Source organism: Melozone crissalis, unplaced genomic scaffold, assembly GCF_028551555.1.
Source record: "Melozone crissalis strain CALT ecotype California unplaced genomic scaffold, PUWL_Pcris_2 ptg000045l_1, whole genome shotgun sequence".
NCBI classification, from domain to species: Eukaryota; Metazoa; Chordata; class Aves; order Passeriformes; family Passerellidae; genus Melozone; species Melozone crissalis.
This window is the reverse complement of record NW_026535823.1, coordinates 30,621,724-30,644,535: the sequence shown is the minus strand read 5'-3', so window position 1 is coordinate 30,644,535 and position 22,812 is coordinate 30,621,724. Positions and strand designations below refer to the sequence as shown.

The following is a 22,812-nucleotide window of genomic DNA, read 5'->3' as shown; positions in this document are numbered from 1 at the left end:
CTCTATTACATCTACATGTCTCAGAAACTACAAGGCATAAGGATAATTTATGCTGACTTTAACACAAGCTGTATAAATTCACCCAGAATTCCTGTAGAGGAGCCCAGAAATCTGTGGGGGAATGGAAGGTTCTGGAAAGACCTGCAGCCAAAGTCAGCCAAACCCCAGAGCAGCCCATGCCTTTGTGACCTGCCCCTGTGCCTGAATGCCATTTGCTAAAAAAAATGCCTTTTCTGAACTCCAGCTATTGGGTCTTTACACCCAAAACACGAGTTCTGATGAAGCTACTGCAGTGCCAAGACAGGAAACTGCAGCATGAACAGATTATGGAAACCAGAAGAATATTATAAAAATACTCTGCAGGAGTCTTAAGATGTGTGAGGGCAGGAAGATCACAGAATCATTAAGGCAGGAAAAGATCTCTAAGATTACTGAAGATGGGTGTGACTGAGGTAACACTGATGAGGAAATAAATCTGAATTCCCTGCAGGTCCATCTCGTGGTGCTGCTCACCCAGCAGGCCCTGGCAGCAGAGGAGGATGATAAATAAAATTTCTCCCAGGAGAAAACTGCGTACCTCAGGTCACCAGTGCAGGACCAGGAGCACAAAGAGGAATCACTGAGCTGGAGGCTTTCAGCTCTGCAGAGTTAATGAGAGCCATTCCTGAGTACCAAAAAAACTGCACCTCCATTGACTGTAGCCTTAAAAAATCCCTCCCTAAACAAAGGGACCACTGCTGCCTGGAAAAGGACAAATTTTATGCAAAGAAGAAGATCCAGAGAATTACAGACCCTGAGATATCACAGAACCCACTCCCAGCAGACCTGTGGACTGTGGGAAGAGTTGGTTAGATCCAAGAGGCAGATCTTTGCTTCAGAAAGATATTTTGAGCCAACCCATCAGTGTTGAAAATGGAGTTACTAGGGTAGCCTTTAACCAGGCCCAGAAGAGGCACTGCAAGGTGCCCTATCTACCTGCTTGATGCAGACTCTGCTGCTTCTCATTGTGAAGATTATCCTTCTCTTCTTGTTTTCCCTCATTCCTAGGGGCCACACTAATTTCAGGCCCTACAAAGATTGGAACAAATGGCTGCACTCTAAAAACAGATTAAAAAAACCCAAATCATATGCTGCAAAATATAAGAAGTATTAACACCACCTCACTAATTCCTTCTTTTTTTTGGTGGGGTGACTACACAGAAGTTTTGCATTGAATTTTCCTCATTTTAGTTTCTTTCCATTCCTCCTTTAAGCATCTTCATTTTCTACAGTGCACCATTAAAAAAAACTGAGGATCGTGTGGTGTCCAGAACTGAACTGTTAAATGAGGTAACTGCAAACTGAGTGAAAAATAAAATCAGTGGCTAGAAAACCAGAATTACCTCTCCCTGAAGGTGTTTCTGAGGGAAGAGCAAAGGAAGGTCTCCTTCTCAGCAAGGTGAGACGCACAGTCTGCCCGGTGTTCCGCAGCGCCTCCACCACCTCTTGGTTGGTAAAACCCTCTATGTTGACTCCATCAACCTGAAACAAGAAAATTGTACCAAATAACTTTAATTGTGCTGCATTCTCAGGCTGTGTTGTGGAGTATCACAGGCTGTAAGCAACAGCCACGTTATTTAGTGCAGGAATTACAGGGTTACTCTCCCAAGACAGCAGTAATTGCAAAACAATCTCATTAAATCTGTTACATTTCACTGATGAGAATTTATTTCCAAAATGCATTCTAAAAGGAAACACAGCAGTAATTTCTTCTTTCTGCTTTCGTGGGGACAACCACAAAACAGAATTTACTAATCTGATACAAGTATGCACAGATTTTTCCTTATATTTTTTACCTTACTAAAACCAGCTTGACAAGGACTCTGGATGAAAGTTCCAAGCAGAGTATCCAACCTGGAACTCTGTTCAGTTCATTATCACTGCTGACTTTCTCATGGATTTCTAACATGTCTCTACAAACAACTGTCTGTATAATCCCCCCTAAACGGCCCAATTCTTATAATATCAGATATTTTAATTTACACCCAAAATACTCTGTTCAGCTCACTGTCAGACCATGCACCAATAGGGCCTTTCCTGCAGATAAAAGGTTATATTAATTTTTGCTCCCACAGAGGAGAAGCTGACTTTGGAAGGTCTGGCATGGCACACATTTTAAAAGTAATTTAAAATCATATCTCTATAAATATTATCTCTTAAAACAAAAAGACTGTGGAATTCATTCCGGCTTGTGCTGTGAATGCAAAATTGGCTATTATTCAATCCACTGTTATTCAATGGTTTTTCCATTTTTCCACACATAAAGCTTGGGCTTTTAAACCTAAATTGTGACCATTAACATTTTGATTGTATCCACACTCCAGAGCCATTAAGGAACACAAACAATGTGCCACATCTTGCAGAATCTTAATAATCCTTGAGTCCCATTCAATTCAAGTAGAAGTTAATGCTGCTCATCTTTACTGCAGGCCAAAAGCCAAGATTCTCCACTCTGAAACACTTTAATCCAAAATGCTTGCCTCTTTCACAGTTAACTACTATTTACTATTTCTTTGAATATAAAATAATACTTTAACCACAGCAAGCCAAAGCTCATTTCTGTCACAAGTCTACCTAAATAAACACGAACCTCCAAATTATTTCTTCTGCAAAGCAGAGGAGGTTTAATTAATTTCAGAAAGTCTTTACTATGTTGTTCTTTTAACAGAGATGTGAAATCTATTAGGTCTACAGCAATATATAAGCAGAGTATTCTACTTACAGCAACAATTTTGTCATGAACATGAATTTGGCCATTGTGGTCAGCAGCACTCCCAGGAATGATACTTTTCACAAAAATGCCTGAAGGTTCTGTTGGGGAGGGAATAGAAACAAGTCACTGCATTAACCTAATTTGCTTCTTTTCTTATTAAGGTTTTTAATTCCAGCCTTTTTCACACACTTCCTTCTGCCCATGAAGTGATGATTCTGTAAACCATCACCATCTGCACGCTACCACTCCCACAGCCTGACACAAAACTGAGGATTTCTGGTGGAAAAAAACCCAGCACTGACACAACCACCTGTACCCTGACCTCAAATATTTCCCTTAAAATGGCTCACAAAAGGCCACCTCCTCCGTGGATTCATCCTTGTGCTTACCCAGGCTTTAAACCACAATCACTTAAATCCATGCTGCGTTTGATTTCAATAGGACTAACTAAGCTAAAAGTAAAGTATGTGCTTAAGGACTTTGATCAGGACTTCAATCATCTTACAGCTAAAGAATTTAGTACTTTAAATCTTAATGAAAAAGGATTTTTCCTTAAAAAAAAAAAGAAAAGAGAAACATGGAAATCAGAAAAGCTGTCCTTTGTCATGTTTGCAGTTTGATTATTAGTTCTAACTGCCAATGAGAACAAGGAAATAAAAACAAAGAAAAAAAAATAAAAAACCCCCGAAACACTAACACTTCCCTTTCACAAACTCCCACTAAATACAAGATGCTGATCTGTAATTCCAGTGAATTTCATGTCTCCATACCCTAGCACAGGCATGAGCCATTCATTTTCCCCATGGTCAATAAAGGGTATTTGAGAAGCCCCTGATCAACATTTTCCTAAATCCTGTACAACTCACCTAGATCACATGTGCCAGCATATCCAACAATTGTTATTCCCAGGCTTTGCCCATTCTTTTTTATAAGTTCAACGTCATAGGTGTCAAAGAAATTGTCATTATCCTATAAATAAAGCACAAGTTAGTAAAAAATTCTCATAATTTCCCATGCCATTACAATATTGCAGGTTAATTAAGACCTTCAGAAGTGAGAAGTGATTTTGTTTTTCCTTTTGTTTAAATGCCATGTAAATTCATTTGTAAAGTCCCCACAAAGCTGGCCCTGGGATGTCTGTGCAACTCTCCTGTGAGCAGTAAAAATCAGAACTGCAAGGCAAGAGTTCAAACAGGGAACAGTAAAGACACTGGTGAGACCAAAAGAGAAAAACAATCAAGCACATAAATCTGGGATTGCAAGGGATAAATTGAAATACATAGAGTTGTTTTCTTTCTGTAATCAGATACAGAGCAATGAGATCAAAAAGAAGACGATGAGAGTAAGGTCTGTTAAAGTGATGAAATCAAGAGGGATCCCGCCGCTGCCAACAGCAAAAAAGGGACTGGGAAAATGGAAAACATTTCATAAGGGAGTGAAAAAAGAGAAGTTCAATCAAATGCTTGCCAAGCATCAGCTTTGGAAGGACCCCTATGAAAAGCAGCCATACCCATTTCACTCCTCAATGGAGGGAAATCGATGGGCACTTTCTCCTTATCACACACACCTCCCTCCACCAGCACAGTCATTAAGCTCATTAAATGCCTTCCAACTGCCTTGCTCCATAGGAGGCTGATGGAGATGAAGATAAGTTTGGGTGCTGTCACTTATCTACAGCAAACAAGCCCAGAGCAGCCCCTGGAATGGAGCTGTGGCCTTGAGAGCCTGGAGGAGCTGTTTTCACCATCAAAAACTCCTCAGAGTCACTGCTCTGGCTACAAACATCTCTCTCTAAGTGACACTCCTGCTAGCATGCAAAATAATTGAAATGAAGTCCAGAAAAATCAAAGTGCAAAGTCCTAAATACAGTCAGCACAAGCTGGCTGCACTCTGCTGTCACTGTCTTGGACAGTACAAATAATAAGATTGTTTTCTTGTGCCCACACACAGAAGTGGTTTCAGTTATTCTCTACCACAGGAAATTCAAAGAAAATTAAATATGAACATAAAACTGAAAATAACTGACCACCTATTAAAAACGGCTTTCTGCTGGTCCGCACAAAAAAGAGGAAAGGAAAATATTTTCCACTCCAAAGCTCACAGCTAGTGAAAGCACTCATAAACCAGAGAAAAACTAGATTACAGGGATAAGTTCCATTATAAATCTGACACAAACTGAATGGTGGATCATTGAAATCATCACTAAATTAATAAGTACATTCAGATTAACAACTAATCCTGTCTTTGCAAATTTCTCCTGGCACCAGGAAGAGGAGTTTCTTCAGATCTACACATGAAGGCACTATTTAGTTCAGAAAATGAATTTTTCCCCCTCTAAACTGCATAGCAGGAACACGAAGGACGCTGAAAAGACACTGAGAAAGAATCACATTTTAGAAAAGCTGCAGCATTTACAGGGCTCAGGGCTGATCAGTGGCAACAGGAAGAGAGAAAAACAGAATTGTGTGGAGGAAACAAAACTATGACCACTATGACCAAAAAAATAAATTTATTTTGCCCCTAATATGTGCCCTGGAAAATATGATCCAGTCAGGAAAGAAGGGCCTCATAACAATGCTGATTCCCTTGGAGAGTCTCTTGTGAAATATTGGAGAATCCCAGTGTTCAGACTGCAGCCTTAGGGATGCAGATACCCCTCCCATCTCCTGGACCCTGCACTGATCCCTCCTGGGGAACCCTGGGGGGAAAAGGAGCTCGAGAAGGACCCAAAATCCTTGCCTGACACAGCCACAGCACTTTCCCAGGGGTGTAAAACACAAATCTGCCTCTGCAGTGACTGTGCCCAGTGAGCAAAGGGGCGAGTTCGGAGCAAAGTGACTTCTACTCTGACCTTTAAAAACAGTGCTTAAAAAAAAAAAAAAAAAAAACCAAATAAAAAAAAAAAACAGCCCAGCTCTCTCCACTCATATTCAAGAAACTAAACAAGAAAGAAAAGGCTACTCAGATTCTACACCTAAATCTAAGCAGCACAGTAGCAGCAGATGGTACACAAGCACAGCTTTGTTTATGTTTCGAGACCTACTGTACACTTAGTGTAGCATTTGTTGATTTTAATTACTCAAAACTGAAAAGAATGACTTCAAAAACAAGAGACTTTGATATGACCATGATAAGATTTGCTAAAACAAGTTTCAAAATTTTTAGATATATTTCCTATCACAGGCAGTAGCGTAGACTATGAAAACATTACACTTATGTTTCATAAAAAGATGATTGTGCTGAATAATTCTGGTGTGGCTCTCTGGATTTCAGACTTAGGGAAATTCACAGTCCAGTTTTAAATCCACTTACAAATGATTGATTAGAAAAAATGCAACGAGCTAAGAAGAAGAACTTCAAGTACCACTTATCGATAACGTTTATGGTCTTGGTAATTAAATCAGCCACTCTGAAATAAATTCTCTAAAGCTGGTCATTCCAATCCCAAGATTATAGGTATTAATAAGACAGAGGAAAAGGGGGAAAATTATAGAAGGCAGGGCTGTAATAATGACCACTTAAACACAAGCATATATCTGGAAACTCAAGAGAGGAGAAGCACTTTAGGGCTCAAGAACTCTCTGTTCTCTCCTTCCTTTCTGATCACAAGCCACAAACACACTTAAAAAACGTCCCAAGGAAGCAGCAGGTACTCACATTTCCATTTGGAAGGGAAGGCAGTGTGCTGACGGGCCAGCTGAGGGGAGCTGGGGGAGCCTCCATGAATTCACACTTGGGCTCCCTGGCCACGATCATCCTGACAGAATTCCCACAGTTCCTGAGCACTTGGGCCACCTGCTCACTGCTCATGCCCTGCACGTTGGTCCCTCCAATCTGCAGGATGTGGTCTCCTGTCCGCAGCCTCCCGTCCTTCAAAGGCAAACCAAATGGCAGAAAGTGTTTCCAGTGCGTGCACAAAGTATCTGTTCCATCACAAAGCTGGAACTGTGCACAGGGGCATCCTCACGGCCATGAGAACCAATGTGAGAAAAGGCCAGGAAAAATGACCACCGTGGCAACATTTTAAACAACTCAAGGACTCGTTTGCGCAGTTATGGGCTGTTTTTCCCACTGTTTCGCTCATTTAGGAGAAAACAGGCAGCAACAATGTTTTATAGTCTCACAGATTGCTGTGTGTTCTGTTTCACAGAATACTCCTCGTCAGGTAGGAGTTAGAATATAAGCACAGCATTTTGATTTAGGAGTTTTTTACAGAGTTCTTCCCTCATACTTCTATATTCTCCAACTTCAGTGAGTAAATCCACTGAAGGTAACAAGACTCCACACAATCCATTTTTTACCTGATAATTATGAATCATGACCTACATCACCGTTCCCATCACAAGCAGGAACTTCTAGCACCAAATTCTCAGCTGGTATTGATCAGCACAGCTCCACCACCTTTGGTGCACTGATTTATACAGCAATCTCAGAGTTATTCTCAGAACCAACTCACACTCATTTACAAACTCATCCAATTTTAACATGTACATGCCTCATTATTTCACATGTTCTTAATGATGTCTCATTCAGCTGAGAATGATGTGGTGAGTTCTTAGCTTATATGCTTCATTGGTAGCCAAAACACTTTATTCCTTACAGCAAAACAGGTGCTAGACAAAAAATTAAAATATACTCATTTATACATGGCAGGTTCAGAGCGAGATGGTTGAGAAAAAGCCAACATTTTCCAATAAAGCTCTCCAAATTCCCAGCTTTTATTCCATCCTGTACTAGAGGAGCTACTTTTGCCTCTCTCTTTTGTCTGCAGGGGTTCTGGTCCTCAGATATTTTAACTTATCAGGACCAAATTTGATTGAAAAATCTGAATCTGTTTGGTTACTGCAAGTGTTCTAGTCCTGAAATGCAGCAATACTTAGCACTGAATTTCTAAAGACAAACAATCAGGGGTGCAAACTGTACAACTTCAAAAGGATCTGCACCAAACCTAAGCGTGTCCTTGAACTGGTCATGCTGCAAGGAAGGGATCAAACCCCTCTCCACTGAAAATATTAAAAATATTTTCAATCTCTAAACTGAATCTTGCATTGCAGTGACCTTGGTTGGGCAGATTTTCTTGCCTGAGAATTCACTTGGAGAGTTTGTCCCCATGGGGTGTTGCAAAATGTGCCAAGTTCTACAGAGAATTCATCCTGCCCCAGACTGACCAAGGGCTGAAAATACCAAATATCAGGCAACTTTTCAGAATTTTTGCATGTTCAACCATGTCGCAAAAGCCAAATCTTGAAACCCACTGAAAATAGGACATTTTCAATCTCTAAACTGAATCCTGCATTGCAGTGACTTTGGGAGGGCAGATTTTCTTGCCTGACAATTCACTGGAAGAGTTTGTCCCCATAGATGTTGCAAACTGTGCCAAATATCAGGCAACTTCTCAGAATTTTTGCACGTTCAACAATGTTGCAAAAGCCAAATCTTGTCTGAGGAACAACTTAATTTATATCAGGTGCTGACTTTTTCCTCAATCATACCTTCAACCTTTATTTATTTATGAAGCACGTGCTGGCATTCAGACTTTGATGCTACCAGCTTCCTTTTGTTGAAGTATATTAGTTTATTTTAAGACTGTCAGAAGCGGTTAATTACACTTTGCAATCAAACAAGAAGTGACATAATATAACAAATTACCCGATCTGCTAATCCCCCAGGAACAATTGTTCTTACAACTACTCCACTCGACTTTCCTCCTACAATTCCAAAGCCTAATCCCGAGCCATCGTTAATCAGCTCAACGTCTTCGACGTGGCCCCAGTGAATCTGCAATTAATAAAAACAGGAGATTTTAATTTTGACCATTTGATTGTTAACGTTTCACGTGCAGCGGGGAGGAGGAGGAGAATTAATCAGAGCAGTTTTCTGTCTCCACCCCACAGGCTGGAGGATCTGTGGGATTCTGTTCACTCGGCTCCATTTCCTCATAAACACGCAGTGGGATTTCTCTCATCTGTTTTTGAACACGCATTTCTTTCTGTCCTCCACTCTCAGGGTAACAGGATACCAGGAAAAAAAAAAAAAGCTTGACTAAGAAAAAGCAATTTTAAGGTTTTCCTGCCAAAATGAAAAGCATCCTTTTGGTTTTTCATAAATCCAGAGTACTGCAAACAAGAGGGAAAAACAGAGGCAAGGAGCTTGCGCTGGCCCGGTTTTCACTCAGCCTTGCCCAAATTCTCATTTCTGTTACTTCACTTACACACTCTGAACACCCCCATTCAGCACTGAATTAATAGCACAGCACAATATTCTGCCATACTGGATTGGAAGCAAATTTCTAAGCTACACTCCACCATGACCTTATGTTCTACAAGAAAATCTGAAAATAACAAAGCTGTTAAGCAACCCAAACTCAGCCAATGTTTCTGTCAGATTAATATCTCATACAGGCCCAAATGGAGCAAAGTAGGCAGATTTAAGTCTTCTGCGAATAAAGGATTTATTAGCATACTGAAAATCTTTGCCAAAGCCAGTTAAATATCATAAAAGAAGTTTAAAGACCCCCTGCAGAGATATATATTTGTATTTTATTTTGTTAGTCTGTTCAGTGCAGATCTTTCAATGAAAAAGCAGTTAAAATTTAATTCTTTAAAATTTTCAGCGCAATAAACAATATTGATTATCCACTAAAACCTTCAGATTTCACTACCTCTGTAATAATCATGAGGGAAATAATTGCTAAGAATAAGGGAAAACACTGCTTTTACCCAGATTTTCATCAGAATCTACTGGCATAATAAATTCAGATTCCAATATTGCAATCCCTGGATTTAGGTGAGCAGTTTGTCTGAATTCAGGGAAGCCACCTGGACCATATGGGTGGAACACAGATGGAAGTTCAGCCCTGGTTTATTACATGTCCCAGTGACAAGCTCTCCTTTGTCACAAAAACAAAAGTCTTCCCAATCACTGAAATTTGCAGATGGAAAAAACCAAAAAAGCAAAAAAATCCAATCTGATAAATAAACAGGGATTGAGAGGTTCTTTAACAGATAAATTGTGTTTGTTTTTTAAAACAAAGACAAGGCTTTTTTGGTGCGAGCAGTGCCAGTTTAAATTGCTTGGGCTGTTCCAAGCAGTGCTCATGGCAGGTTATGTTTACTCTCTTTTAAGAGGTAATCAGAGCATCTTTAATTGCTGAGCACAAGTAGGTTTCAGCTGGGTATTCTCATAAAATGCTCCAATCAGCCTGTGCTGAACAGACCCTGCTGATAAGAATATGGTGATCCACTAAAGCTTCTGCTATCCCATAAAAACCCAGGATCTGTTTTATAACAACTCCACCACGCAGCTTTGCAATGGAAGCTTTGTGCTTACTGCACGGTGACTCTAAATGCAATGTCATCACACACAAAATCTGATTAAAGGAAAAAAATCCCTCTATGTAAAACTTGCTAACACAAACCCTTCAGAGCCACGGGGGGGGAAAAAAAAATAATTAAAAAAATAAAAATGCAGCCCAGCTCGAAATCTGATTTGGACAGTATTGCAAGAACTCACAGTCTCAGGTGGATTTACATCACTGAACAAGGCAGCTCTGCTGTTCCCTTGAAGTGGCTCCCGAGCCACCACCAGATGCAGGGATCCTGTGGATTGCTGGAGGAGGGCAATGGCGTGCTGATGGGAAATGTTCTGATCCAGTGGCGTGCAATTAATGGCCAGTATGTGGTCATTTTCCCTCAGTCTTTGATCCCTTAACAAAACATTGAAAGTAATTTTTTAATGCAGCACAGTGACCTCACGTCAGGCTCCTGCGACTGAAATGTGAACAGGAAAAACACGCAGTCCTGCAAGGTTAAATGTTTATGTGCTTTAAAAATCTGCTTATTAGGGTGCCTTCACCAGCTTACACACTCTATTCCACCCACACTGCTCCAAAATGCCCAGCCACATTTTGCTCCAGCTTTGCCAAGGTACAGAAATTTGCTCAGTTCTTTACTTTGCTTCTGTGCAAAATTTATTTGCAATTCCCTTATACTTTCTTGATGATGTTGAACTACAAAGCAGAAAAAAGCATTTCTGTAGTTACACAATAAAGTAGGAACTATTCTTCATTATGTTTAGCACTACATGATGCCATCTCTAAGAACCCACAACTCAGGCTTTGATGCTGTTTTGTATCACTATTTATTCTAAAGATTGATGTGCTGCATATTTATATTTTACTTAAAATTTATAGTATCAAGCTTCAGATGTGAAACTTTCTTGGAGCAACACGCAGTTCAGTTGCTACCTTGAGATAATATAAATTTCACAGTTAATTCACCCCAGTGATGAATTTAGATTGGTGACAAGAGAGAAACCATCACTCATCTCCTTTGTTAAATATTCATTCTGAGCACGAGACCAAACTGTTACATAGACAGACACTGCCTTCAAAGCTCTGTAGGAATCCAAAAAAGTCTCCAGGAGATCTTGTCTCAGAAGCAAAATGGGAAGCATGCTGGGGAAATTTATAAACTCCCAAACAATGTAACTGCACATCTTAACTAAGGCATTTGAAACTTCCTTTCTGTCGCGCCACGTTTAAGACGCTTCCCAGAAATCACTTTCTTCGAGCACTAACCATATTTCAGATTTTCTCATCAAAGAAAGTGAGCAGCAGGTCATCAAATCCTAAAGTGAGATATTCACCCTCCTCTGACATCCGGATCAGTCCATCTGTCTCCACTCTGAAAGAGCCTTAATATGCTTTTCTTTAAGTGTTCTCTGGTGTGTTCTCCGCGGGCCCATCGCCATTATCATTCCAACCTCTCCCCACTCTTTTTGTCATCCTGCGTTGGCACTTCCTGACATGTGTTATTTAAAAAGTGACACCAATGACTTGAAATCTAGACACATTTTTCTTGAGACATAATTCCAAGCACTGCGTTTGTCTCATGCCAACTCTTGTGGTTTTACAATCGCGTTTTATTTTTAAAGGATTGCTCTGTCTTTTGTTGTTGGGTGAAAACCCACAGACAATACAGGAAGAAACTGCCCGAAGCCTCGATTCTATGATGACATCTGTGCAGGGATCTGTTGGGAGGAGTGGATCTAAATTTACACAGGAAACAAACAGTAAAACCAACTATAAATAGGGCATTGTCAGAGGCACATAAATAAAGGGGGAAAAAAATAAAATCTTTCAGGGACACAATGCATAAAAATGAAAACGGAATCTAATTTTTATTTTCTTTGTATTATTTTCTGAGTTTTCTTTTGGTTTTTTAATCAGGACTCAAGATTCTCCAAAGTGAGTCATGATTTCTGGAAATTCCATTTACGAACGGCTCGGAAATTTAAAACTTATCTGAATACCTGATCCTCAAAACATGAGTCCCTTTCAGCTGAAAAGCCAGAATTCAAGATACCACCACCAAAATATCCCACCAGATAACCCAGACAAACATGTTATTCTGACTGAGTTTTCAACCTGAAGGTCATGACTTTTCCCTCCACGGAAAATACAATTTTCCAGCACAATTATGAAGATCTCACCTGTCAGCTATGCTTCCTGGCTGGACTTCCTTGACAAAGATACCAACTTCTCCCAGGCTGGGATTTTTAAGGGCAACCACACTGAATCCAAGCCCTCCAACAGAAGGTTTATCAATCGTTATTGATTCTATTTGTCTCCCCTAATAAAACAGAAGATAAAATGATTTACTAATTTTCAATGCAACAGAATGAGCTAGTTGAAAATTTATGAACACTGGGAGAATTATTCCCCTCCTAAGACTAAACAAAGGCAAAATACTGAATATGCTATTTCTATAAAAGCTCCTCCATTTATTATTTTTAATATGGCAACGTATTGGATATGCAAGCACTCTGAGGTTCTGAAACCTCAGGGAATTTAAGAGCTGCTTTCACACTTCATTCACATTATGAGATGAATTCCAAACTGGATGAAAACTATGAACGAAGTGCTGTCTAGAGCAATATATTTGGGATTTCTGGAAATGCTGTATGGCTAAACTAAATTACTTGTCTTTTGGCTCCCCTTGCTTTTAATGCTGATTTTTAGGTGTGCATTCAAAAGGCTGCAGCTTTTAAATAAAGAAATTAATTTCCTCGCCCTCCCTGCAGCTTCACACTTAATGCTAAAAAAAGTTTGCTTTTGCAACTGCCTGTTTTTCAGTTCTAATACAAAATTGGTGGGGTTGTTTACTGGGAAATATTACTGGGAGAATGCACTGCTATCACAGCTCTTTTATTCCAAATAAGGTGCAGCCTTTACTGCTAAATCTTATCTCTGATGAGTTAATGACACACTAATGAGAAGAGTAATGCTCAAAATATTACAGCTACATTAAGGTAGTCAATTAGCAACAGTTACTTAATACAGAAAGGCATGACTAAGCAATTAAATTAATGGCTCAAAATAACACAGAACAATACATTTGTGGTGTAAATGCCAATCCCACATGGGTAGATGTCTGCACCTGCACAAATTCCTAGGGAATTTGGTACATCTGCATCTGCCTGGCAATGTTAAGACATTACAAATAAAGAGTTAAATAAAATATTGCATGCTAGGTTTTTTTAATCCTTTGCACTGTTCATAAAGTTGGTACATTTCCAATTTAAAATGTACTTGATAAACAAGTGCCTCCATCAAAACAACTTTCTGCTGAAAATGTCCACTTTCAATTAAGTGTCATCAAATACCAAAAATGTTTTCTGGCAGCTGAAACTTCCTTACTACGTTGGTGTGTTCGGTAGAAAGTAAAACAGAAAATTGGCAATGGAAGTCAAAAAAACAAAACAAGCCACCAAGCCACTTCCTACTGCTGACATTATCTTCCAGAGCGAAAAGTCCTCAACACTTCTACTCTCTCCTGGTTAGGAGGCACCACGCTTCCAGACACACAACAAAAAAAGCAGATGCTCCAAAATGCTCCAAAGTGAAGAAAAGTTTGGTTCACTAAGCCTTAGAGCCTTACCTTTGCCATTTGCTGGATGATCATGTTAAATTCATTAACTGGCAGGTTTGGAGTGAAGGCTGATGCTCTGGGTGCAGGTGACGTGCAAGGTGTCCCAGCAGTGACTGATTTGTCAGCAAACACCAACAGCCCCCTCTTGGTAAAATCGAAATCCACCGAGCGGTCGGGAGGCATGTAATTGAGCTGCAGAAAATGAGCAGAGGTGTGGAAAAGCTGAAAACAAAAGAAGGGTTTTCCACAAATACCATTTTATGTGCAGGCTGCCCAAGGAGCAAAAAAATCTGTGTTCATATTTGCCCATTCACACAAATATAGTCACCTGTATAAATCAGGCAGTGTTAATACATAATCTCTAACCAAGCTACCATATGAAATTTAAATGTTTTTCAGGAGTTCCCTGAATGTTTCAGCTGTGCTTCATTTTTCTTTGTTTCTTTCATGCTTCTCCTCTGCCCTTTACCCTCTTTTCACCCTGGTATTCCAGAAACAACACATGCAAAAGCACCAAACCCTAAAGAGGCTCTCAAGCACGGCTGAAACTGTTAGGGAAACCTGTATAAAACTTTTGGCACAAAAATTCAAGTGTTTTGAGTCATTCAGGAGCCTGAGGCTTGGTTTGTATTATCCCCTCCCCAAGGAGAGCTAGGGTACAAACTACCACTGAACATGTTATCTCTGCTGGAACTCGCACTTCTAGTCCTCACTGATAATGAAGAAATGAAAAATATTTCCAGTGTGACAAAACAAACTGGAAAATCCCATCCTGAATGAAGCTGCCCATGCTTATACAGAATTTCAAGAAAACCCAAATTTTCTAGATACGAGAATCCTGAACATTCCAAACACAAACCCCACTATGCCACAGCCACTTCTTGGATAAATTTGAATTTTCATACATTTGTTTAACAGCTTGTAGAGATGCATCCAAGCCTTGGAAGGAAGGGATGCAGCACCTCTGGGAACTCAGGAAGGATGGATAATCAATGGCACAGCCACCACCAGGCCAGGCAGGCAGGAACACCTGCAGTACACCTGGCAAGGGACACCTTTGTCCCCCTGACACCCACCCTGCTGGTCACTCCCTGGTTTTGAGTTTGCTGATGATTTTAACTTAGCTGCAGGGTGAGACCTGTCCATGCCCATGTGCACAAAATCAAGTGTCACCTGGCTTCACAAACCAAACCACACGAGTTCCAACCTCTGCTGAAGCCAAGTCATTTCAAAACTTGCTTGGGCACAGCTGCATCAGAGCCTGGCAAATCTTCAGGCTGGGTTTTCTACACTTTACTTGCCAAAGCAGGTTAAGCATTCTTGTAAAAATTAGCAGGAACGAAGTGGTGCTGTCTTTTAGGGAGGAAAAAATGCTGCCAGTGGGCTGATAAACAGCACTTAGCTGCAGTGAAAAACAAAGGATCCCAGTTCCAGCACTGCTCAGGACTCCAACTCTGGAGCTGATGTCTTTTGCAGATGTTTTTTTCCAACACAACCCCGCCTGTCCTGCATCCCTTTCAAAGCACGTTGCCCCATGACCTCCTGGTTGCAAAACCACTTCTCATTTCAGCAGTGCCTCTGCAGACACAGAATAAAAAAAAAGGCCCAACACTCACTGGCACCAGGTTACAGCTTATTAACGAGGGCGCCCTCGTTAACACACGCCTACACACACCGATCCAAGCTCCCCTGGCCCAGAGTCACCACCACACCAACTGCAGTAATTTCACACTCACTTGCTCCTTCAGCTGCTTGATGGACTGCTGGAGAGTCAGGATCTGGTTGAACAGGGGGCTCCTGAGGGTGTTCCTGAGGACAGCCAGGTTCTCCTGGTGCTGGGAATCCCTTTTCTCCTGCAGCTTCGCCTGCAGCCGATCCAGGATCTGCAGCACCTGCTGCTTATCTGCACCACAGACAAGGCCAGGTTAGGGACGGAGCTGCTTGGCTCAGTGCTCAGCAAAAAGAATCATTTTCAGACCACCTACCTGCTGCTGGATTTTCTGGCATGTTGAGGGGTGGTTTTGGGATTGATCAGAATAACCTGGCTGAGGTTAAAAAAAAAAAAATCAAATTAATTAATGATAGATCTAAACACATCAGTAACAGTTGATAAATGCAATCATACCACGCTAACTACAAGAAATTTCATTAAAAAATACTACTACCCCTGTTGTTTACCCCAAGTATTTAACAAAGCTCTCGACATAGCCTCAGCACATCCAAAAATTTTCCTTGTTCCACATGCTTTTCCTTTCACGCACAGGAAGGAATACGAACAACTCTTCCAAACATGAATAAAAATGCAGGTTATGAAAAAAAAACTGAAAAGGAAAACTGAAAACTGAGACAGACATGTTCAAGCAAATTATTTTGAATATTGACATTAAAGTTGTGATCTTCACAGATATGCACAGAGCTAAAATCTACCTAAAATTTAGAAGATATTTTCTACCTGATCATTTGTAGACAGTATTCGTCAGATCATTTGTAGAGAGTTTTCCAACATTCTGGATAGCAATATAGGTGAAACTTCATGTTTCCCCATGAAACAGTGAAGTTCACTCATGGGACAGCACAGAATTAAAGCCCAAAATTTGGCATATTAATCCCTGTTCCAACACATTCCCGAGGAAGACCTGTTCTAATCACAGCCTGATTTCAAACAGGTGAAGGAAGCCTGTTCTCCTGCAGGTGTTTGCCTTTCTCTTTTCTACACACATGAACAGCAAAATATCCTTTATTAAGCTTTTAAGGAGCAGAATATCCTTTATCAAGCCCCTCCACAGTGCCAAACAGAACAGGTCTCCAACAGGGGCTGAGGCCTAGATGGCAGTATAAAAACAACAGACTTGCAATTAGCAGAGATGATAAATTTGTACCCTTGCTTGCATGTTATTAAGTTGATGTGGAGCCTGTCATTCTGAAATCTATCAAGGCAGCTCTACCAAACAAGTTTCCTTCACTTAGTAAAAAGTCAGCCATTTAACAGCACAATTTACATAATTTTAATTCTATCCAGTATATAAGTGTGTAATTTCAGAATAATATATTTGGAATTATTTTGGAAGTAGACTAGCCATACTTCTCTCTCTATATAAAAGCTTTTAGTTTATTTTTTAGTCTTGCAGCTCAAGAGGAGCAAGGGGCACGTGGTGAACGTGACACCAGGGTCAGCACATTCCAGGGGCTCTCTCCCAGCAGGACCTCTGACCCTTTCAGCCCTGACACTCTCTCTGCTTTCACTGAAAACACCTGGAATGCTGGGAGGACACTGCTCTATTTACCGAAATATTAATCATGCAGGTGAGCGGCATTCCTTCTCCTGCAGAGCCAGGTTAAGTTGATTTACCTAATTGGAAAAAAAGAAGTGGATGGAGGCATGTCACAAACCACAATTTCAGATTTATGCACCCTTTCCTGTGCACATGCCAGCAGCTCTGGCTCCTGCAGGAATTCCTGCAGAGCTGGGTGCCTTTGTGTGGTTTCCACCCAGGGCCAGGCAGAACGAGCCTCTTTGCAAGACTCCTAACAGATTTAGGAGGTCATTTTAAATCAAACTCGTAGCAAGAGTTGAAGCAGCAGAGCCACACAACCCCCTGAAAGATTTTCAGGAATGCATCTGCACTTTTGGAAGTGCTGCAGCTTTCTTTTCTTTTCCATTCGAAGTGAAACACTTCTGAGAGCACAGCAGCCTTTGATTCTGTGCTGAGAGCTGATTGTGAGGAGCAGATGAAAACACCATTTCCTTACACACTCCTGAGCCTTCATCAAACCCAGAAGACAAAACTTAACCTCCTCCACTGAAAATACAGCATGAACCTTAACAAATCAGGACAAAGAATATGGAAATTTGTTCTTTCTTCCCTGTTAACTTCCTTAACTTTGCTTTCCTCCTCTGTTTTTCTACCTCTCATCACCAGTTAAAAGAGGAAAGCGAGCGAACCAAAAGGAGAAAGGCAAGGAAAATAACTCCTGTGAGGAAAAGTGGCTTGAAACACCTCTAAACCAGCAGTGGGGAGAGGAAGAGATTAAACCCAGAGAAGAAATCCAGCATGGCAGGAAATAACAACGACCTGACAGCACCATGCCCACCCAAGAGCCAAAGCCAAGAGGCCGGTCCAGCTCCCCAGCCCTCTTTTGTGCATTTATTCTTCCCTTTCCATTTTCCACCTGATCCCACATGGAGCTAAACACTCAGAAAGAATCCTTCACGGTTTGGTGGGGTGAGCTTTGTGCCCAGTCAGCACTGGCAGGAGGGGGGGACAAGAGGGGACAGGGTGATGTGTCCACACCTCACAGCAGCACCAAACTGCACCACCAGACACATCCATCCCCAGACCAAAACAGCCTCCAAGTGCTGAGCTAACCATCACCAAAATTAATATTTTTTTCCTTTGCTGAGGGTGTAACAACAGCAGTTATCCAATGGGGAACGGCCTGAGAAAACCGGAGATTTACATTTAAGGAGAAGAATTATAGGTGAGAGATCTTGGCTCCATCAAGGCAGAAGTTCCCCAGAGAAGGAGGTACAAAACAGGAGACCAAAAAAACCAAAGTAAATTTTAAAAAATTAAAGAAAGTTTCAGCTTCTTGCTTGAGCCGCTCCAAGAAGTGTCCCCAAGAGCCACTTGTGCCAGTGGATGCCCAAGTGGGTCTCAGCTGATATAACTGAATAACAGTTCAAGTTTACACAGCACTTTGGGGTTCCTCGTGATCAGAGCTGGCCTCCAGACAGCTTGCAATGCTTTTTCGTGATTATTTTTTTGGTACAATATGTTAAAACCACACTCGGTATTTCTTTATTCTCCTTTCTTCCATAAGAGAGTGGGGAGGAAAAAATTAAAGCAAACAGCTCCTTCTGGTGTGAAGGGATCCCTGAAAATCCAAACTAATTTAGAGTTTTCAAGTAATGGATAGCTGAGGACTGGTCTCTAATACCTGCTTTTGGGTACCAGAGAAACTCACAACTCCAGGTATTATTGATCTCTCTGTTTAACAGCCCAAACAATTTATCACAAAACACTTTCCAAATGCACTCTGAGTCCAGGCAGAGTGTCAGCAAACAGTTGATATATTAGAAAGTCCATTCCTAGGCATTAATTTTGAAGAATGATGCAAAACACTTTGGTTTGTCCTGTTAAAATCAGTTAGTGCACTCCACATCCCAGCTCCAGTCTCTAACTCCTATGGATGCTTATTCATCCTACTGGAAACCTCAGTTCAACATTTATGTCACAACTTCCAGCATAACCATAAAATCATCAAGAAAATGATGAATTTCAGGAGGTTGAGGGCTTTGTAACCCCAGGACAGCATCCAACTGGGGTTCCACTGTGCTCACTTCTGAGAGCTGACCCCAACGCATCCGAGGGAGTGGGAAAGCTTCAGAAGGGTTTGTACGGAATCCCAAGACTTGGATCTTCTTCAAAAGCAGCACAAGGAAAGAGGAATTCCCCCATGCTGGTGCCAGCAGAGGGTCATCAGAAGAGCTGAAAGGTTTCAGTCTTCCATTGCCATCACTCCCCTGCCACTTGCACGGAGACACTCAGCCCTGGCACATCCCAGAGCCAGAGGGGAGCACGGCATCCCAACATCCCACAGCAGCCTTGACAAACAGCTGCCCTCCACAAAGGGCTGCTGGAAGCTGCAAATTGAGGCTTTGCTGCTGGAGGAGGGCACAGTTCAGCCAGCAGAGCTTCTTCTGCCCCCTTTTCCCCACCCATCCACAGCCACCTCTGCCCCACATCCTTTAACTGAGCCTCCAACAAACTGCATCCCTCCAGGAAAAGTCCAGCCTTATGGGATGCTCTCCCCACTCAGCCTGGCTGGAACCTTTGGGGATATTAAAGCCCACAAGTGCCTGACCAACTGCTGCTGCTTCTCAAAGGCTTCTAACACCACCAGCCTCAGCAGCCAAAGGGCTCATCCCGATCCAAAGTCACCTTTCTGCACTAATGCAGTTGGAATTTTTCCTGGCCCTGTTATCATGAGTGACTAATTCAGTGCGTATCATCCTCCTCATCACAGAGGCCTCTGACTCGGAAAATTTCAGTTTAAAAGTTCATAAAAGCAAAAGCAAGGGGAACCAGCATTTGTTAGTGTGATCTTAATCCTAAGTTGTCCTAACATGCCATGAGCTGAACTTCAGATCGCCAACATTTTATAGTTTACACGCCATCAAGTGACTCCATACTGTGAAAAACCACTATTCTAACATGTTTTGCTCAGTTTTACTTATACTGTACAGAAAAATTCAGTCAGACCAAGCACAGCACATACACACCTTTCCTCTGAAACCACCTGTACTCTGTGCAATGCTGCAGGATTTACAAAAATGCTGTTGAGCACACACTGAGTGCTCCAGGCACTTGACAGAAGGAAAAAATTGAATACTTTTGTGAGTACCTGAACGCTGATACACCACATATCTCCATGGTGTAGTGGGTCACAGCTAAATATTATTGAAAATATTTAGGAGGAGGAAAAGGAAGAAAACACAGCACTGTGCACCTGTGATTACCAGTCTCGGTGCAGATCAAGAGGAGCCTCACTCTCCAGGCATGGGAGCTTTAGCAAGCAGAACCTGAATTCCTGTGGACTTCAGCCTCCAGGGAAGCGCCGGTGTGGGTTCTCTGCTGTCTGACAGAAGTTAGAGCTCATGCCAAAGCTGCCCTCCACCAGGCAGAAACATGGTCTCAGAAGCCTGTTCTCGTGGAAAACTCATTCCCAGTACCTAAATGTTGTCATTCTCAATAAATCCTAGGTACTGTGGTGACAGTGTACACAACTAACAAATCACTTCACAGGGAACAGAGCTGTTAGACCTGGAACCACGCTGAACTTCCAAGGGTCACAAATCACAAAGGAATGCGGAAGAACTGTGTTCCCATTAACCACCCATAAACAAAGTAAAAACCTGCTCTGCTAAGAATCCCTGGGCTGACAGGCCCTGCATGGGAAGTGTTGCAACAGGTGTGTGTTACTGCCCTGCTCTCCTCCCCATGGGCCAGCCTTTCTGAGCAATGGGAACTGTTTGCACAACACCACCGCACCAGGATGGCTCCAGTGCCATGGAGAGCCCTTGGCTGCCATGGGCAGTCACAAAGCCCTGCCCTGTCTGTACCAGGCTCTCAGGGACTTGTTGAGGTCCCCAGTGCCAGAAGAGTTTTCACATGGGAGCCCTGGATGAGGGCAGGCTGGTATCCTGGCCATGGCTAGACTGGCCAAGCTGCTGTTCACAGGGCTGGCTCTGGAAGCAGGAGATGGTTGGAAACCCTTTGAGAATTCCAGGATGGGTCAGGTTGGAAGGAAACACAGCTGGGTCATCTGGTCCAACCTCCCTGCTCAAGCAGGGCCGTCCCAGAGCACAAGGCACAGGATTGAGTCCAGATGGTTATGGAATGCCCCCAGTGAGGGAAACTCCACACCCGCACTGGACAATCAATTCCAGTGCTCTGCCATCCTCACAGGAAAAAAGTTCATCCTCACATCCAGCAGAACTTCCTGAGCATCAGTTCCTACCCACCGCCTCTTGTACTATTGCTTGGCACCAGCGGGCAGAGCCCAGCTCCATCCTCTTGGCAGGTCGCAATACTTGTGACACACAAACACAGGTTTTATCCCCTTTATATTTTCACGCACACATATCACCCGGTGATCCAAAGGGGAATTCACCCCTAGACCACGCCGACTGCCCATGCCCCCCTCCCACCCCATCCCACCCCAGCCCAGCCGTGCCATGCCCGGGGCGGCCGCGGTACCTGCGGGCGGGCTGCGGGGAGCTCGGGGAGCGGGGATGGCCGGCGGCGCTCACCTGGGCGGAAGGGGAAGCGAGGGGCGATCCCGGCTCACCTGCGGCGCAGGAAGCCGGGGCGGCGCGGCAGGAGAGCCGCCTCCCGAGGGACGGCCGGGCCCGGCCCCTCCCGGCCCCGCGCTCCGCCGGGACACGGGCTCCGGCCGCCGCGGGAAGTGCAGCGCTTGCGGGTCACAGCCGAAATTCACTTTCTAGTCTGTTTCCAGGTGAGCCTGACCCGCCGTAGCTTGGATCTGCCTCCAGCCTCCCCCGTGAGGGCGAACCGCGTGTGTAAATGTTGAAGAAAAGCTTATTTTTCACACACATTTGCAGCACATCGGTGTCCAGACTCAGTGATAGTCTGTGATTCTGTGTTTTGAACTCCCTACAGAGCCGGCTTGGTGTGAGGGCTCTGCTCCGTTGGACACCGGGGTATAGATCCTCGGTGAAGTGTGTACAATAATATGGGTGTAATAATATTTTTATAATAATATGCCCTGCTCAGCCTCAGCAGCGCAGCCCCCACCACTTCACAAAAAGGAATGGCAAAAAAACATAGAAAAACTCGGATGGAGTAAAGGGATTCTGCCACAGCACCCCAAAGCACACACACAACATCAGTGTGGCTTCCAAGACACAGAACACTGCCCAGGATAGCAATGGTCACAAAATAGTGAGCAGGCACCATTTTAGCTGAAATTAATTGTGTAACTGTGTGTGCTTTCTGAAACCTGTACATTAGTCTGCTTTCTGACTTACTAAAATTATATATACAAACATAAAATAGTCAAAGTTGATAAATACAATTTTTATTCTGCTACACAGTTTCATGAGCCCATCTGGTGACCTTACACGGCCCCGTTGGTTGAATGGGGTAACAAGAGGCTTGGAAATCAATTTCTCATGAGTTCAGATTGATTTCCCCCTGTTCTGGCACCCGTTTGGTTTCACTGAGCGGTGTTTTGCTAAGAACACACCACTCCATCCCCCTTCCGAAGGATCCCGAGCGCTCAGCTGCCCGGCCCCAACTCTCACTTTTAATTAATGTGGCACTCGTGAGAAGTGACAATTTCCCTGACAGTGATGAACAGCGAGCGGTGTATTTATCCACGCCAGGGACGCGCCGCAGACAGAAGAGCCGGGCACTTTCCCCATCAGTGCACCTCCATCTCCATCTCTGAGCGCTGAGTTCATCCCGGAGCGCGCTCCGGCCCTGCCCTTTCGCTGCCAGTCGCTGAGAAGAGTATCAATTTCCATTTGCATGCTTTGCCCGCTGAACTCCAGGCTGCCAATTCAGTTTATGCAAAATCTCCCCAAAAGCTGTTAGATGGCAATAT

At 42.8% G+C, this 22,812-nt stretch overlaps 1 protein-coding gene across 1 annotated transcript in view; it reads right to left on the bottom strand.

Annotated features, from left to right (window-relative positions):
* Nucleotides 1-15,734, bottom strand: part of PATJ (PATJ crumbs cell polarity complex component) — a 134,387-nt gene extending 118,653 nt beyond the window's left edge. Inside the window, exons 1-11 of the mRNA XM_054285616.1 lie at nucleotides 15,669-15,734; nucleotides 15,420-15,586; nucleotides 13,693-13,875; nucleotides 12,245-12,384; nucleotides 10,265-10,457; nucleotides 8,402-8,530; nucleotides 6,410-6,622; nucleotides 3,619-3,721; nucleotides 2,762-2,850; nucleotides 1,383-1,521; nucleotides 976-1,095 (exon numbers count right to left, since the gene is read on the bottom strand). Coding sequence (XP_054141591.1) covers nucleotides 976-1,095; nucleotides 1,383-1,521; nucleotides 2,762-2,850; nucleotides 3,619-3,721; nucleotides 6,410-6,622; nucleotides 8,402-8,530; nucleotides 10,265-10,457; nucleotides 12,245-12,384; nucleotides 13,693-13,875; nucleotides 15,420-15,586; nucleotides 15,669-15,690 — 1,498 coding nt within the window. The 5' untranslated portion in view covers nucleotides 15,691-15,734. The remainder of the gene's footprint in view (nucleotides 1-975; nucleotides 1,096-1,382; nucleotides 1,522-2,761; nucleotides 2,851-3,618; nucleotides 3,722-6,409; nucleotides 6,623-8,401; nucleotides 8,531-10,264; nucleotides 10,458-12,244; nucleotides 12,385-13,692; nucleotides 13,876-15,419; nucleotides 15,587-15,668) is intronic.
* Between the last annotated feature and the right edge of the window lie 7,078 nt (nucleotides 15,735-22,812).